Source organism: Phyllopteryx taeniolatus, chromosome 14 (assembly GCF_024500385.1).
Source record: "Phyllopteryx taeniolatus isolate TA_2022b chromosome 14, UOR_Ptae_1.2, whole genome shotgun sequence".
Lineage (NCBI taxonomy): Eukaryota > Metazoa > Chordata > Actinopteri > Syngnathiformes > Syngnathidae > Phyllopteryx > Phyllopteryx taeniolatus.
Window position 1 is genome coordinate 16,313,544 of NC_084515.1, and position 18,139 is coordinate 16,331,682.

Genomic DNA, 18,139 nt, shown 5'->3' on the forward strand with positions numbered 1-18,139 from the left:
GCAGGTTCTTCAGAATTTTTGGATAAAATCTGTCGTTAAAATATTTGTATTTTATTTTGAGACCGAAATCTTATAGTGATGATTTTTTATTTTTTTCAAAAAGTCGTCTTTTACAAAAATAATAATGCATAATACTTTTCAAGAAAAACTATTTCTTCAAGCCTTCAATCTTCAATAGTCTTCAATTAGTCTTTTTTTTGTGTGCCTCAAAATAAAAAAAAAGACTTATTTTAAAATTGTCATGTTTTTCGACCCGTTTTTATTTATTTATTTGTTTTAAATTGGTACCTTAGACAATAGTCATATATATATTTGTAAGTCTTATTTTCCCAGCGCAGAAGGGTACCAGGGAAATAGAAGTGTTATGATAACCATAGAAGGAGAATTGTAACTTAGTGCGACAAAGGAATGCATTGGGCTGCTCAGTCCAACATTTTCGATTTGTATTGACTTATTCACCTGCTTGATTAAAAGCAGCCTTGAATATATTTCGTTTCTTTCTGGAGTAGCTGGGCATCAATGACAACTTCTCATTGATACGACTTTTTGAATGGAGGGCGTGTGTGTGTGTGTGTGTGTGTGTGCATGCGTGCGTGATAATGGGGTTAGATATTATTAGGGCCTCCAAAACCACTATGAGGGGTCGGCAGGCTGAGCCGGACCACTGGTGGGCTCTATTCACTACTCTGGACCTCTAATCTTTCTTTTTTTCTTCTTCTTCCACTAATCTAAATTTCTAAACACTCATTTCTTTCTTTATATGGCATTGGGGAGGGGGGGGGGGGGCAAGATAAGCATCTTTTTAACGAGTCTCAAAGGACTCAAAAGATGAGTCTAGCTTCTTTCATTGATAAACCGGCTGCACGTTTGAGTCCAAGATGTCGTTTTATGGCCCTAAAAAGTCCTGCTAATAACTATCAAGGTTTAGTCCAAAATAGGTTCCACACGTCCAATGACAATTGCAAGAGATGAGACACACAATGGCACCATAGAAAATGGATGGTTGGATGGATAGATATTATACAAATTACATATTATGTGCAACCCATATTATGTACACAATGCCAACTAGCCTATATCGAATATAGTTCATACAGAAAAAACATATTTTTTATTGAAAAAAATATTCTGTGAACATTTAGTGTTTCAGTCAGTCCTGTCCAGACAAACATTGTGTAATCGTATAACAATGAAGTTGTATTTTTTGTAATAAAAGTTGTAAACATAAGAAAATGGTCCCATTTTTTTCTAGCATAAGAACCTATTTTTTTAAAAATTAAAATAAAGTTGTATTTTTCTTTAGGAGAAAACAAATTTGGAGAGATAAAAGCGTGACTTTCATCCATCCTTGTAAGAATGTCATATAATTTAAACAAAAGACTAGTGTTGTTGTTGTATGTTGAAAAAAAGTTATCTTAAGGATAAAGTTGTATTTTCCCCCAAAAGTCATAAGTCATAAAGTCATAAGAAAGAAGTCTTTTTTTGAAAGATTTTTTTAAACGTATTTTTTCATTAAGCGGCTCTGTTTTTGTAGATGTTGCAGCTGCACTTGGGCGTATCGTGATTCGTGCAAGCGCAAGACTCGCTGGCGTGTTTGCCAATTTGGCAGACCGCTGTGTGCCAAGATGGGCGTGAGGGCGTGAGGGCGTGTCCTTGGACAATTTGGTGACTGAAAGTCGGTCGAAACCTACACAGAGTCGCCGAGTTTCCTAAGAAAGTCTTATCTATAACCGCTTCATCCAACAAAGAGCATGGATGTTATGTTTTTGTTTTGGTGATAGTGGCCTCTTGGAAAAGTAGTTTCAGACTTCTGTATTTCCCACATACTATTATAAAATATGCTATAAATGCCACCGCACTGGGAACAATTATACCAAGCAAAATTTTCCCAGAAAGCACACATGATAAAATGTTAAAATCTGTAAAAAATAAATCCATTTAACAGTGCAGTTATTTGAAAAAGACAGACGCTTGTCAACACGTTTTGCCTGTTTACGTTGTTTTATTTTGTTGTTACAGAGTTAAAAATCGACAAGGGCGACGACGCCTGCGTGCAGTCAGTGTGAGACCAGAAATGGAGCCGAGGAGGCATTCAGTGTCGCCACTTACAGCGTTTACATATACTGTACAAATGCAAGGCAACTCAAGTCTACCCCAAAAAAAACAAAAAAAAACATTCTGTAAATATATACTTTCACTTACTCATATATACATAGCGGACAATAAATAATTGTAAAAAAAAAATTACAAACACTAGTATGTACAAAACTTTGGACTTTAAAAAGGAAATTAGAGCGCAAATATTAAACTTATAGCATAATGGACAGGTTTCAGAAATACATCAGAGGACATGAATAGCATAATGAAATGATGTGTACTGCATCTACAATTCATCTGAAATGACCTTTTATGCTACATTACACTTTTATTAGGTACATCTGCACAATCTAATCATGTCTACAAAATGTATGAAAATCTTTGCCGTAGCAATGATAATATTGCTCAATTTAGTTTTGAGATTTGTTTTAGAAAAAGTTATATTGGATTTATTTATCTTATCCAGTAAGAGTTGTAGTTGGTCAAGATAATTATTTTTTTGGGGGGTGGGGTGGGGTGGGAGGTGAACAAAGTCTTTTGTGAGAAAAAAATGTGTTTTATTTGAAGAAGTTTGATTTTTTTTCAGATTGTCTCATTTTTTGGAGGAACAATTCTTGAACAAATCTATATATTTTAAGCCATATTCTTAAATTGGTTGTACTGGTATGAAGAAAAATCAAGAAAAAAAAAGTCCTATTTTTCTGAGAAAAAGTTTTTTTTTTTTTTTTTTTTACAAACAAGTCATAACCTTAACCCATATTATTCAAGAATGTTTTGTTTTTTCCTGTGGAAAAAAAGTAGCATTTTTCAAGAAAGTCTAGTTCTGGAGAGAAAAAGCCATATTTTTCAAGAAAAAGTATTTTTATTCGAGATTATTATTATTTTTTATTTTGGTTTTTTTCCGGGGGGGGGGGGGGAGGGGCAATTAAAAATAATAGAAAGCCTTAATTAGACTGTTCAAGTGTACCTAATAAAGTGGCAACATGACCTCTCGATTCAGCTTTCAGTCGTTTTTACTCGAAAACAAAACAAAACAAAACAAAAAAAGAGCGGCCATGAGTCATCTTAAATTAAAAAAAGAGCAACAAGTCAAATCACGTTTGCTCTCATCACCCCACAAAGCAAGAAGCAACTCAAATAAAAACAACTCTATTTTGGTTAAACTGGAGAAGATTACTGTAGGCAAACAATTAGTCCAAACTTCACATTTTCCAAACGATAAAACACACCTCTTTCACAGAAAGAATTGGAGAAGAAAAATGTATACAAAGACATACTGTATGTAAGAACCTAAAACCAGACAATAATAAACAAACAACGACAAACAAATATTATGTTAACTTAGCAGCATTAAAAGACAGGAACATTTGATAGACTCAGTGACGCTGCTTTTTTTTTTGTAATTATTATTATTTTTTTAATTGAAGAGATTGCAGAAGGCTCATCACACCTTTTGGTCATCTTTTCAGCGCAACTGCACACTCTCCATCCACATTGTGCATGCCCCCAAAACGTTAGTTATTATAGAAGTTATTTTGTGTTGCTTGCACGGAATGTTTACCCAAATAAAAAACGATTCTGCGAGGGAGTATCAATGTACCTCAAGGACTATTAGGTGCCACACTGAAAAGAAAAAAAGAGAGAGAGAATAACAAAAACAATGATGCAAATATTGTTGTCATTTTATGAGGAAAAACATCATCATTTTATGAGAATAACATTGTAATATGACATAAAAGGCATATTTTTCCTCATGAGAAAAAGTTGACATTTTATGGAAAAAGTCATAATTTCACAAGAATAACCTTTTAATATTACGAGATAAAAGATATTTTCATCAAGAAAAATGTCAATTTAATTTGAAAAAAGAATAAAGTTGCAGTATTCTGAGAAATGTGAAAAAAAATAATAAAAATCACGATATTAAGATAATAAAGTCATGATTTTCCGGGTGCTAATTTTACGAGAATAAAGTTGTGATATTACAATAAAAAAGTAATGAAGGATGACTTCTATTACCTGAATAAAGTCACAATTTTCTTTCATTTGAAGTAAAATGTTACAGTGCAGTATTACGACCATAAACCCTGCTGTTACGGGAATAAAATTGGGATATTACAAAAAACAATATTCATAATTTCGAAGTCATAAAATGGAATGACTTTTACGGATTTTGAGAAAAAAGTTGTAATACTGTATTTCCAAAATATAGGACAACAAAGTCAATAATTATGAGAATAAAGTTGTAAATGACGAAATGTAATATTACAAGAAGAAAGAAATTCTTGTCACAAAAAAATTCATTATTCTTATCATTATTATTATTAATTATTATTCAAAAAACAATATTGTAATAGCATGATAATAAAGCTTAATTATGATCATCAAGTTGTAAGATTTAAAGAACTACAAGTCCAAGAAAATAGTCGTATTTTTTCAAGAAAAAGGTCATAAAATTGTGAAACATTGTAAAATATAGAAATAGTGACATATTGTGAAGGTTAGTGACATCAATTACGAGAATAATAATGAAGTCATTTTCCGAGAAATGCAAATACGCAAGAATCAACTCTTACCGTAAAGTGAATAAAGTTGAAACGTTGCGAGGATAACGTCTGCATTTTCTGCCAAATTAAGTTGGAACTTTATTGTGCAGAAATGAATATATTTCAAGTTCAAATTGTACTTTTACTTCTTGCAATATTCTGACTTAATTCTCATAACATTATGACTTCTTCAATGTCTTTTTTTTTTTCCCATTTCATTGTCACCCCATATTCCCTCAGCGTACAGTAATTGAAACTGGAATGGTGGAAGTACTTTCTTTTAATTTTTACCAATTTTTTTTTTTAAATAAATAAATGCCCCCTCATCACAAACATCTCGCCGTCATATGAGACATTACTAATAATACTGATAAAAGAAAGGCGAACACAAGCCTCATATGACTTTATGGACACAAGTGCTGGACTTTTAGCGTTTGTTTGGGGGGTGGAGCTTCCTTGTTGGTGTCTTTGGTTGGAAAATTCCATATATATATATATATATATATATATATATATATATATATATATTTTTTTTTTCCCGGGAATGTTCTTGTCATGCTCGGGATAATGCTGTTAACTTAGCTTGTGTAAAGCGAAATGACAGCTTGTCTCGAATAAGATAAGTCAGCAATGTCCAGATTATCAGATGGCTGAAAGATTATGCTGCGGTGTGGGTGTGTTAGGGGTAAGGTAGCACAATTCAGCAACTAATTGCAAACCTTTCAGCGATAAACCAGAAATTGAAGGTTGGCTCTTAATTGGGGACTTGAGTTCAAAGATTTGTTTCGAAATACATTTGATATGTTTGAAGATAATTGCTGGAAATATGCAAAGAAACAAAATGATGTAGTACTTGATTGTGGAGACATAACAAACGGGTTTTCACCATTTCAGTTTTCCTGTTTTTTGGGGGACGTGGCTAAAATGGTGCATAGCGACTTACTTTCGAGTTCGGAATGAGTCGCCTCTCCGTCACTACATAAGAGCGTCTTCATTCGCATTAGCGGTTATCCTGCACAGTTAGCTAGCTAGCAATGCCCACAACCCAAACAAAGTATCTTCCCTTTGGATAGTCCATTGGCGTGGCCCCTTTGGAGTGCCTCATTGTCAGCCATGAGTGCATGCACGTCACACAGAGAAAGGCGAAAGAGCGAGGAGGAAAAAAAAAAAAAAAAAAGCCAATGTCCAAATTGACAGCCAGCTGGTGCACTGGGATTTCAGACTGGCTTGGCTGCTTTAGAGCGCCTCGTTGTCACGGTGTGGAGAAGCCACGCAACAACCCAGTGGGATATGTTCCAGCCACCGGAAGAGTTTAGCAGATTTATTTATTGATTTATTTAAAAACCCCGAACATCAGAACTGCGAGGCCGATGTTGGTTTTCATTCGCCGTAGCGCCAAGTCATACTCTTCTCAGCTAAACTACACGGAAGACAAACAGACAAGATCTTTTTTAAATGAAAAATAAAAACACCAATGTGGTGTTTGACATTTAGCAAACAGTCATTTGTGGGTCAGCATGAGAAACCGGTTGTCATCAACAGCATCACGACAGCTCACACGACATTCTCCTCGAGAAGCCTTCCAGAAGATGGAGGCTGACTCCTCGGGCCTCCACGAACAGATCGGCAGGTCCCGGCCGCCGGACCCCGCGGACGGACGGCGGGTGCGGTCCAAAGTCTGAAGCTTCAAGATGGAGAAGCAGGTGTTATTTGCAGGTGTGCACGTCGTAGACCCTGACGCACTCCTGACAGCTGACGTAGCAGCACCAGTGGAAAATGCAGTGGCACTTCTCTTTGCGCCTCTCCGTCCGGGTGTTGTGCCCACGGCCGCAGCACAGCAGGTCGCAGCCGTCGATGCCGTGCGACGTCAGGTTGCAGACGCGGTCGCGGGTGCCGAACGAGCCCGTCTCGGCGTTGGGGTCGCAGAAGTTGGGCGAGCCCTCGTAGTACACGAGGTCGCGCTCGGTCGGGGGTTTGAAGTAGTTGTACCTGGGCCGCAGGGTCTCCACCCAGCCGCGCGACTCCTTGTGCTTCTCCACCACCATCTCGGAGGCGCTGTCGTACTTGTCCTTCATGTAGTCGCCGATGACCCTGAAGTCCGGCTGAGACCACCAGCACGTCTTCACCTCGCAGCTGCCCGACAGCCCGTGGCACTTACACTTCAGGAAAATTTTGTCATTTAGAGACTGTGGAGGAAAGAAGTAAGACGTTTCTTCGTTAGTGGGAGGACCCATCACCAAGCTTGCACTTGGGCCATTATTCTTTCACTGTTATTAAAAACGACAACTTCACCATAGCAATGTGCGCAACAAGGACGCAGGTGAGCTCACCGTGCGTCCGGCTTCGTTGTTATGGCGATTCATGGCCGAGCGGGCATCGGGACGGTTCTCCCTCGCGTCGGCGAACTCCCGGGACACCATGCCGCCGAAATCCACGTCTTCGCTGCAGCCGCCCCACTTCCACCCCTCGCCGGGGGGGCCTTTGTGACGTGCGTCGCAACCACAGATGGTGGCCGAGCCGTCGGCACAGGCCCGCGTCACCGCAAAGGCCACGCCGGCCGAGGCGATGGCGTGGACGAACGCTGACTCTCGAGTGGCTGGAAGGGGAAAGATGCCACAAACTTGATCAAACAACTTCACGAAATTGTCATGAAAGACAATGTGAAGTTGGTCGCCCCTTTGTAACAGCTTCCATTCTTCAGGGATGAACCCTAACCCTCACTAAACTAAGCTCTAACACACTCCGAACCGCCTAACATTAACCCTTACCCTAACCACAACCCCGTACCAAAGGTAAACACAACCCTAAACCCACACAACTAACCTAACATAAATGCAACTCTTCAAAAAGATCCCGATAAAGGTTTTAAGTTTGAATTGAATTTCGCAAGGAGTGAGGTATGAATCTGAGTGCTATTTTAACAGACTAGCCCCCAACCCCAACAGTCACCCAAACCTTTAACCTACCTAACCGCAACCGTAAACCCAAACGCAGCCCTACCCAAACCACTAACCCAGCCACAGCAACCTAACCTGATGCAACTCGAGCGCTGAAAACGCTAACCGGACAGATTACCCGAGCACGATGACTAACCGAATCAAAAGACAAATCCACATCCACGTCTAGTTTTCAAGTTTTACATTCATTTTAGAAACAGCATTGCTCGGATCTGAGTGTCATTGTTGCTGGATATTTCCTAACGCTAACCCCACCAGCTACCTTAACGCTGAAACGAACCCCAAGTCGACTACTTAACCACATCTCTAACCCTAACCCAAATTGAAACCAAACCTCTAACCTAACTCTAGCACCTACCAAGAACCACAAAACTAATGTATACCTCACCACTTCAAACGTTAATGCAGCTCCATTTCAAGGCCCAAAGCGAGGATTCTTTTTTTTTTGTAGAGTAATAATATATAAATCAAATCACCTTCTTCTTGTGGATGTATGAGTTTACTGGTGGAGAAAGTAGGTCAAAACCTGCTTACATAATGCCATTTTGCATCACCTCACAATGAGACCCCTTGTAACACGTTCAGGTGGTGAACTTCCATCTCAAAGGTCATTACTGGTGTCGACCACATGTGTTTAAGTGGCATCCGCAAAAAGGTGCCGGTGTGGGGCTTCGATCCTCCCAGACATCAATCGTCATGTCTGTGAATAAGGCCAGCGAGGACCTTTGTCTCTCGGCTGACATAGTTAACTGATGACTCATCAGAAGGCACGGCCCCTGACAGGCCTATCGTTAAGACACTCAATTAAGCTTTTGAAAGGTTAGGAAATGGCTTCGCACACGCTAGCAATGGGTGTCCAGATATGCCAGCAAATGTGATCGCAAATGTTGTATGAGCGGAATACTGCTAAACAAACACAACTTCACGAGTGCGTGTTTCTGTTGAAGATCAAGAGTAAACGAGTAGAAAGAAAGGGACAAGTACAAAGCAAAAGGCAGGAGGAGCTCCTCCCTTACAGCAGGTTCCAACCAGTTTAAGGACTAAAGGGCATTAGACAACAATGACGCAAGAGAAAAGGCCCACTGTCATACGCCACCGCCCACTCCACACTGCTACAGTATAATCAATCACCACACTGCCATAAATGTAACAGAATCGTAACCGTCAAAAAGTACAGGCTGACGATTTTATGAGGTTGGAAGGCATCTGTGTTGATCAAATGAACTGCTGGCAAAAGAAAAGAAAAGAAAAACCAAACCTGTGATTTTGCTGTGTATCTGGTCTGAAAATATTGATGTGAGATTTCTGACAAATCATAATTAAATGGCTAATTTAGAAACCCAATTTCGACCCAACTTTGAAATGAAACTTTTATTGAACTCATCCGCTCACAACACTACATTCACGATTCAAAGTTGTCGGCTCCGGGCTTATTAAAACAAAGGAATAGTGATCGGCTCATCTTTTTTTCCCCCTTTGTCGCTGGTCTTCAAGACAAATGTGAATGGGGAGGTGTGATCTGAAGCAGAGGTGTATTTTATTGTATTAGTTGTTTAGCTACTGTATTTGCGGTGCATGCTGAGAATCCCTCGTGTGAAAATCACCACAAAGAGGAGATGCAAGGTTTGAATTGGAACCGGCGGATGATCATTTGTTAGTCTAAAGGGGTACAAAGTGTGGCTCTAACATAGAACCCTGATGAACTCCTTTGGCAGCTTTGTATTGATGCTTCAGAGGATAAGTGAGGGTAGGGATGAACGGGACAAGGACAAGAGGATTATCTTGGGACAAAATGAGCAAAGGAGTAGACCCGGGAACCAATTAAACAGGCCCCGGCGGTGAACGTGGAGACGGTAACCCGAGAAAAAGGATGAAATGCTTAGTGATCGGTATATTTTTTGATGTTGAAACACTTGATGTTTTGGGAAAATACAGTGGCCTCACCTTCCAACATTTCAAGGAAAAAGCAGTGTGAGGAGGTGGGCTTCACAAGGCTCGTAAAGATATTTGGCCGATCAACACGGGGTTGGTTGACCTTTGGGGCCAATTACACCGACAATAACATTTATTTCACCTGCTCTCGCATTGGTTCCACTGCTCGGTCTTAAGACCAATTGATGGCGCTTCATGACACTTCACATCCCCTGACAGCGCTTCCCCAGCAAACTTTGCCAAACGCAGGCAGGCCAAGTGGTCCCTACGACCTGCTGGGGGGTTGAATCCCCTATTGTGCCTCCACTGTCACGCTGTTTTAGCCCCACAATGGCTCCAGATATTTTATATGAAATTTGCCCCGGCCGGTGATTAGTGGGGACCAAGTTAAGTCATAGCAACAGAGAACTATGCATTGGCTGGACCCTGCTTGTCGGCAGACGGGGAAATCCCTATTCAAATGGTTTAATAAAACAATCTAAAGGGCGTGTGAATGGGGAAAAGCACTTTTTCTCCTGCTTAATCTCATGGTTGCAAAGATATTGTGCTCCGAGCTGAGCCCAGCAGGGAGTGGGGCTAAGGTCCCCCCATCAACTCCATTTGCCACACCCCTTCTTTCTTTCTTGCCCAGAGTTAATGATATACCGGTGTGCTAGCTTCCCTCCCCCAGCATGGCGAGACATACGTTTCGTGAAAAGCAGAGAGCTCTTAGCTCATCCTAAATACTTACACTTTCCCATCCTCGGGACACAGGTCATAACCCGTATCCCCCGACCTTATCCTTGTCTGGTTGAGAAGGGAACGCGAGATTTCAGTTCCTCGGAGTGCTGGAGCCTTTCATCCACATCGCTTACGCGTCGCGTCAATCGAGTTTCCGATCGAGCTCGTAATGGTTTGAGGTAGGAGTGACGGTGTAATACCTGCAAAATTACCACGGAAGCCTGGTTTTTGTTTTAAAGAGGCTCTGTAATTCTGTCAACTGATGGCAGGGAGGTGTTCTGTAAATACCAGGAATGCCAAAAACAGCTCCGGGATCGTCTCGTTGCGCTGAGGACACCTGCGCGTCTAGCTGTTACCTTTCATCACGGCCAGATTCCTGCGGTGCATGTTTTGACACTTTGCTTCATGCAAATTAATGAGCGCTGACGCTGAAGCAGCCCGCAGGCAGGCCTGGCGATTCGGGGTGCGGGCTGAGCGACGAACCGAGGGAAAATGATGGACAACATGGCAACTGTTTGACCGTATGACGTGACGTGTGCCGTCATGCCGCCCTCAGATCACGTTTGATCCTGAGAGGAGGTCACTCGGCTGAAAAGTTGCCCAATATGACCAGTCTGCGTATAGTGAAGGTGAGGATTACGAGGGCCGTTACATGTAGCAAGTGAGCCCTATAAAGACGCTTGCTCCCCTTTGGCCCAAAAGGAGCAGGAGGAAACGGACACACTACAGTCTGAATTGCAGACAAACAGACACCAGTGAGGACAATGGGCCGGCAGCACAGACAAACACCGGCATCAATCAAATCCGATGAAATGGAAGTCCACTCCTACTAAGCCCTATCAAAGGCCTGGGAGCTCCCGAGTCATTCTTCTTGGCCTCTGACAAAGGCACTTAATCCAGTCACTTTGACCTCTCACATTATTAAGGGCTTCACTGACCTTAATCCAATCAAAATGATCTACTGAAGCCCAGTCGCTGCCTCCCCTTTAACACTCAGCGCCCCAGCAATTTGGGCTCGGGAAGGTGGGGAGCAACGGGGGGTGGGAAGGGGGGCGATGCGGTGGCATTTTGTTCCACAAAAGGAGCTCGGACGGAGAACCCCTCTTGCCTCCTCCTCATCCTCAAGCCTCCTTATTACTGGCTCAAGAGTTCATTAAGTGTTAAGGGGTTGAGAGATTAAAGCGGCCGCTCTGTCTAACCTCGGTAAAACTTCTGGTAGCTGAGTGATAAGTTCAGAACCTTAACACCGTTGCTTATTTTGAGCTTCGGAATCATGAGCTGAGAGAAAACTGATTGGTACGCGAGTATACCTTGGTCATGGGAAGTCAGTGGTGCATTTACATTTGGACAATAGATATTCATCTATCGTATCGCTGGCGTCGGGCAGAATCCTCGCAGCGCCAGAACCACCGCTTTTCAGGAAACCCACATATTGACGTTAGTCGAGCCAATAACACTTGCGTCGTCAAAGAGAGCCATCCATTTTCAACACTTGAAGATTCCAATGACGAAAAATGAAGACAAGCTCCCACTGAACTAAATACACACGAAAACAATACTGCCTGGATTTGTTTTGTTTGGAGCTGCTTCTTCTTCTTTTTTTGTCGGCTTGGCATTTGTCTGGAAGTTGCCATTCTTTCTCACTTAAAGTCAACATATTAGACAACACGCCTCCACAATTCCGTCTGAAGTGTTGTAAAAGGCGCTTCAGAGGATCAACATCAGAACAATCACTGGGGATTCCCTCTTAAAGAAAACGCCAACAAGACCCGACGTAGTTTGATACGATTGCGTGATTTCAGGCGTGGTGTTGTCTTCGTTCTATGTAAATAAAGATTTGAATGAGCATAATTGCTGATGCATGCGTGAAGAGCAGGTTTTTTTCTCCCCCTCTTTCTCCTCAGGGTGGTTTGAGAATGTGTAATGAAAATCACATGCAACCCTTGTCAAACGGTCTGTTGAGAGGCCACAAAGAGTCAGAGAAAAACCATTTTCGGTACATGAGTCAAACCACTACAGGGTGTCACTTCGTGACAAATGAAACAGAATTACCTTTGTCCAACACTGGTCCAAAAATGGCCAGATTGTCACTGACGGTGGTGCAGTTCCAGCGCCGCCCTCTGAACTGGTGTTGGCACTCCTGGATGCCAATCTTCACCCCTTCCGCCACGCTGGGCATGATTTCCACGTAGTTTCGGCAGAAGCGTAGCTGCTTGGGCACCAGCCCTGGAATGCTGCTGCAGAGAATGGGTTGCGTGCTCAATGACGAGTACTGGTGGCCCACCGCTAGTGACCTAGATGCAGAGAAGGTCATTCATGTTTGGAGTTTTAGCACCCGAAAAGTTGAGAATGTTTGCCCTGCTACGGGAAAGAGGGATTTCATGTCTGTGGGTGTGTGATTGCAAATTTGAGTATCAGATGCTAGCTTGCTAGGTGTCGTCCCCACCTTGCAGCCACCTGGAAATTGCAGGCCTGCCAGCGCAGTGCTTCTGTCTGAGATGAAAGTCCACCATGCATCTCCATGTCTTCATAGACCTTAAGCTGACAACCAGGAGAGCTACACCTTGTTATTAGCTGTCCGCACACTTAACAGGCCTCCAGCTTAGGCTAATAAGAGTGCAAACGCTACGTCGGAACTTCAGAGAGCGTATCAAGGCTAAAACACACACACACACACACACACACACGCGCGACTCGATTCCCCCACCTCTCCGTCTTTCTTGTTTTCCTTTGAGAATGAAACAAGTGCAAACTTGGTTCACTCAATGACATCCTTGCTATTATTCGCCTTCCCTTCTTCATTATTTATGCCAAGCGCCAAGTGCCAGCCAGACAGGAGGTTATTATTATTATTATTATTATTATTTTATTTTGTATTTTTTTTGTCAGCATTTGTCAGTCAAAAGCAACCAGAACTTTGCGGAGGGCTGCGGCACGGGCCAAGGACGAAGCCGCGACATTTCGGTGCGGATTGGGGATGGGAAATGCATCATCATCGTGAAAACCTCCATCTTCTGCGTTGTTGTCAACCACGTTTGTAAAGCGCATTACCGCTTGCGAGACTGGAGCGGAACCTTTTGGACTGGAGCTCATGTCTATTCAAATTGACGACGGTTATCAGCATTTTTAAACTCAGGCGCTCGACTCCATCCGCCGGCTACAGGAATCGATCATTATCTCGAATCATTATTGAGCCTTGGCGGAGGGTCTGCGCTCTATCGTCTTCACTGCGTCCTCTCGATCGACTCTTCGGACTGGAGTGGAACAACATTGACTGTCGCTCATGTGCGTTCCAATAACACATCAGCGGTTTCAAACTAAATTGCTCTACTTTCTTCCGCTGTTGACAGGAACTAAGCGCTATCTCGGATCCTTATTCAGCCTTGACGGAAATCTATCCTGAGTTAACGTCTTCAACTGCGTCTTCTCAGTTATCGGAAATCCACGAAAGTGGATGCCCATTATTTCAACATTTGCCATTGTCTCTTGTCTATTTGGATGAGCGTTTTCTATAACAACTTGAACTGTTGACCTGATTATTCAACTCACTAAAATCAATATTCCGAGTGCTCGACACAAGTCACAACAGAGATCAATTGTTTAAAGAACTTCCCCCACTATTATCTTTGACAAACGCCCTGCAGGTTGGCTGCAAAGTGACTTTTTGGCAAGTTTGCGCTTCATGTCAGCGGACTATTAAAGATGTCACTAATCTTACGATCCACCCAAATGCTGCAAAGGTAGAACCCAAGCAGGTGTAAAAGTCTTTGGCTGCCCAGCGAGCTCGCTAGCTGTTGACCTTTCGTCCACAGGCTAATCACAACAAGATTAGCAAAAGTCCTGACACTGGCTTGAGGCTGCGGGGAGCCCGAAGACCCCCTGCTTGAGGGCGCCCAACAAGCTGACCTTGAATACCTCCCTCCATTATGCCTTCAGGTGATCAGAATGACATAGAAATTGCACGTTGAAATCGGAATTTCAAGATTACGTTGGGATGTTGTCGGGCGTCACGGCGCGTCAGTGAGTGAATTCCGGTTTTGCGGGCCCTCGAGCACATGTCAGAGCTATTTGTCGCAGTAGTTCTGGCAGAATTCCTCGCCTCATCTCTAGAATCTCTCAGTCACAGAAAATGTTGAAAATGGCCCTGGGGGAAGTCACAGTCGTCTGCAGCGGCCGCCAATAAACAAGAGCGTCGCTATCACATATTGACCTCTCTTTGGCCCTTGTCACTCCGTACAGCCGTCACTGAGTCCGCATCCCAGAGCGCAGCAGACTTTTGCTTCGCTCCCTCTCACACGCACAACAAAAGAGTGCAAATGCAGAGGAAGCCCGTGCTGACCGATTCATCACAGGCTCGTCACTGTGATACCGCAGGGGAGGTGAAAACAAGCGCCGCAGGCTCGCATCTTTAAAGAACCGCTTGTCACTCACATCCTGAACCTCCTCGCAGGAAAGAACAACGACGCCTCCGACGTTTCCGTGGCACTCCGTCTTTACATTGATCAATCCTTAAGCACCCATTGTGCAAACATTGCTGAACAAAATTCACAAATTCGCATTTTGGGAATTTGATCGAGACGTCGGACGTCTGCGACAAGAGCATCACTCGGGTTGCTTGGTTTCTCCGGGAGCCGAAAAACGCCACAAAAGCATTGGGACACCACCCGTCCGTAACGATTACGTAACGATTACGTTTCTACAAGATTCTGGAGTTCATCTGTGGTAACGGGTGTCCGTTCATCCAGATTTGTCAGCTCGGTGGTCACTGAAGTTGGACTTGAAAGATGGCCTGGCCTGCCAGTTATGTTCTCGTTCATCCTAAATGTGTTTGATGGGGTTCTTCCACGCCAAACTCCTCCAGGTATAGCTTTCAAAATAGTCCTCAAACTGTTTCTACGAAGTTGGGAGCATGCAAATGTCCAAAATGATAAAGTCGGGGAACCAAGGGTTCACTTTGGGTATACCTGAAGAAAAATTGTTGGAACCCAAACGTGATGAACACTGCGCTCGATACACTCGAAGTAACTCGGGGCTTTCATTGGTTCAGATTCCCAGTAACAGATCCTGCTCGCAAGCTGCGAGGAAACCAGGGGTCACTAAAGGAGAAACTGCTTGCAAGTAAACACTTAAGCGAAACACACATCGAATACAATTATTTGTCTGGGGACACACTTGCCCCCCCACCGTCTCATCTAAGCGAATCCAGCGCAGGTTTAATGCATATTTCAGCAAGCCCAAGCAGGGCGCTTCAGAATTACCACTTTACTCGTGGGCCCCAGGGCCTTGGAGCCGACTTTGACATCAAGAGAATATGTTTGGGAAAAGGAATGTGCGGCGAGCTTTCACCTCCAGGTATTTATCTTCTAAAGGTGGGGTGGACTCGAAGGGGGAAGGGGTTGGTGGGTGCCTTTTTTTTTGTTTTTCGGCGGGTGCTGCCAGGCTATGTCATGTCAGGTTGAGGGGAGACAGCGCATCTTAGGGGGCCAGCGACGCGGCGGCCAGGCGAGCGCTTAACAAATACAACCTTATTTGACATGGGATCAGTTGCCAGCAAACAAATAAACAAGTCCTTCTAAGAAAGCTAAAACGATTACGTCAAGGAGCGAATGTTTGCGCCGGGAGCAGTCGTGCAGCAAGCGGTTCTGTTCTGTTTGCTTGCTGTCCTTCCTTTGAATCAAACTCGATCCACCCTCCAAAATCGAACCAGTTCAAGAGCTGCTTTGGAATTTGCTGCTGCTATGATGACACAATGGAAAACAGCCTTCCATTCATTGTGTGCTTGATTTGCCACAAACTATCTCACACACTGACAACCTTAAAAACATTGCCCATATCAGGTGATAATATGAAATTGTTTTCCCTTTTTTGGGGGGGAAAACCAGCAGCAATGGTCCTGATGTGGCTCAGCATTTTTTCCATCTAAGGCCCAAAATGTTATATCAGGATTTCCTTCCAGCTGAGCACAATCATGAGTTTCTCATCACTCTAAGCAGCAGGGGACCTGTTACAGGAAGATACACCCAATATCCAACCATGCGCAAATACTGAATCATAAAGACAATAATTTAGCTTTTCTTTGTGATGTTCCATAAAGTCTATGCTTGCCGCGTGTGACGCACGGACACATCGCGAGAGCCGCATTAGAGAAACTCATTGGAAGTTATAAAGCACACTGTAAACCGGAATGTACAGTTAACAGTAGTGTAAGGTGCCTTTGAGATTTCCCAAGTTGAGATTTTCCGTCAGAGTTCATTTGGATTGTATTCAGTAGATATTATGCTGATAGAAATGCATATTGGGCAAGCTCCCAAACGTTTTTGTGTGCAAAATTCACTGCAAGTACAGTATATGCAAACACATTTCTTTTTGTGCTAATATTAGCATTTAACGAGCACATGGTGGACCTTCACTTAGCAACATGATTCAATTAGCAAGCTAACTGTGTACTGTTCGACGAATAAACAGTATTTCACAAATGAACAAACATCTCGGACAGAAAGTGAAAAAAAAAATAATAATAATCAAGAATCGACCGATCCACACAGTTTGTCGAAATCGGTGTTTGTGCACTAACAAACTTTTTATGAAACTGCAACTTCCCTACTCATGAAGAACAAACTATTGGAAATGCCTCTTAGACTGATGTAACGCGTTGCAAAAAAAAAAAAAACACAACATAATTCCAGACATTAATATTATCTAATTGATTGATACAGCTCATTGATACAGGTATGTGTTCCGTATGTTAACTCAGGTCAATTACACAAACGTGCTCATCAAAAGTGTCACTTCAAATATGAACGGCAGCATCAAAATGCCCAAGCATCCCAAATGTGGGTGACCAACCAATCCCCCCCCCCCCCCACCACCACCACACACACACACAGCAAACTTTTGCACCTGCTGTACTCGCAGTAGGAAAAGTGCTCTTTGGACACCCCCCCCCCCCCAAAAATAAAAGAACCAAAACCTGCCTAGCAGATGTTTCACATGCATGTTGCAAGTTTTGTTTGTTTGTTTGTTTGTATTTATTTAACTTCCTATGTGATAATGATCTACAAAAAAAAAACTGAATTGAAACACCTGAACAATACAAATAAAATGGAAAAAAAATAGAAAACTATTTTTGAACAAAAATTACAAACACACAAACGGGAGCCTTCTGCAGAAAATAATAATAAAAAATATACAAAAAAAGAAATCAAAAGTTATGCAAAAAATAGTAAAATTGCAAAAAATAATAATAGTCAAAAAACACCAGATGAATGAGACCCTTCTGCAAAAATATGAATCCAAAATATTAAAAATACGTTACATTTAATAGATAAACCATTTTCTAAAGAAACTTGAGGTGACTATTTGCGTCCAAAAATGACTTACCACCAGATGGGATAACTTGCCATGACACGCGTGAGCCCGCACAGCAACAAGAGGAAACATCCAGCGAATATCATCCTTAAAAAAGTTCGGTCGAACCTGTCCACCATGAATCAGCCTGATGCTGACGCGGAACCAAAAAACAAACAAACAAACAAACAAACAAACAAACAGTGGCGACGATGATGACGATGATGACGACGACGATGATGATGATGGGATCTTTATCTCTTTGCGCCAATCAACTCGCGTGTGGCAATCATTCCGTGGCAGAAGCTGACAGTCATATATTTAAAAAAAAAAAAAAAAAAAAAAAAAGGGAAAAAGCTTCCTTGCTTGTTTTTTTTTTTTTTTAAGGACCCAATCATGAGGAATCGCCAAAGGCTGAACTGCGATGATGTGTTCCCGAGGAGCCAATATTGAAGATGTCTTTCTTTTTTGGAGCTCATTGAGAATTGCCGTGCGTGTGATATATAATGTAGTTTAAAGGGGGGAGAGGGGAGGGTCCGA

General features: G+C 42.5%; 1 protein-coding gene across 1 annotated transcript; it reads right to left on the reverse strand.

Annotated features, from left to right (window-relative positions):
- Positions 1-5,287: 5,287 nt before the first annotated feature.
- wnt3a (wingless-type MMTV integration site family, member 3A) lies at positions 5,288-17,869 on the reverse strand. Its single transcript, XM_061797215.1, has 4 exons — positions 17,633-17,869; positions 12,305-12,546; positions 6,974-7,239; positions 5,288-6,829 (listed from the first exon to the last, which is right to left on the reverse strand). The coding sequence occupies exons 1-4, from the start codon at positions 17,737-17,739 to the stop codon at positions 6,350-6,352; spliced, it is 1,095 nt and encodes a 364-aa protein (XP_061653199.1). The 5' UTR covers positions 17,740-17,869; the 3' UTR covers positions 5,288-6,349.
- Between the last annotated feature and the right edge of the window lie 270 nt (positions 17,870-18,139).

Bases quoted from the DNA above. Each gene is read 5' to 3' on its own strand.
- wnt3a (XM_061797215.1), bottom strand. From the start codon at position 17,739: ATGGTGGACAGGTTCGACCGAACTTTTTTAAGGATGATATTCGCTGGA. The intron at 7,240-12,304 runs GTAATTCTGTTT...TTCCCCTTCCAG, and splicing joins TGGACCAGTGTTGGACAAAG to CCACTCGAGAGTCAGCGTTC. The intron at 6,830-6,973 runs GTGAGCTCACCT...TTTCCTCCACAG, and splicing joins ACAACGAAGCCGGACGCACG to TCTCTAAATGACAAAATTTT.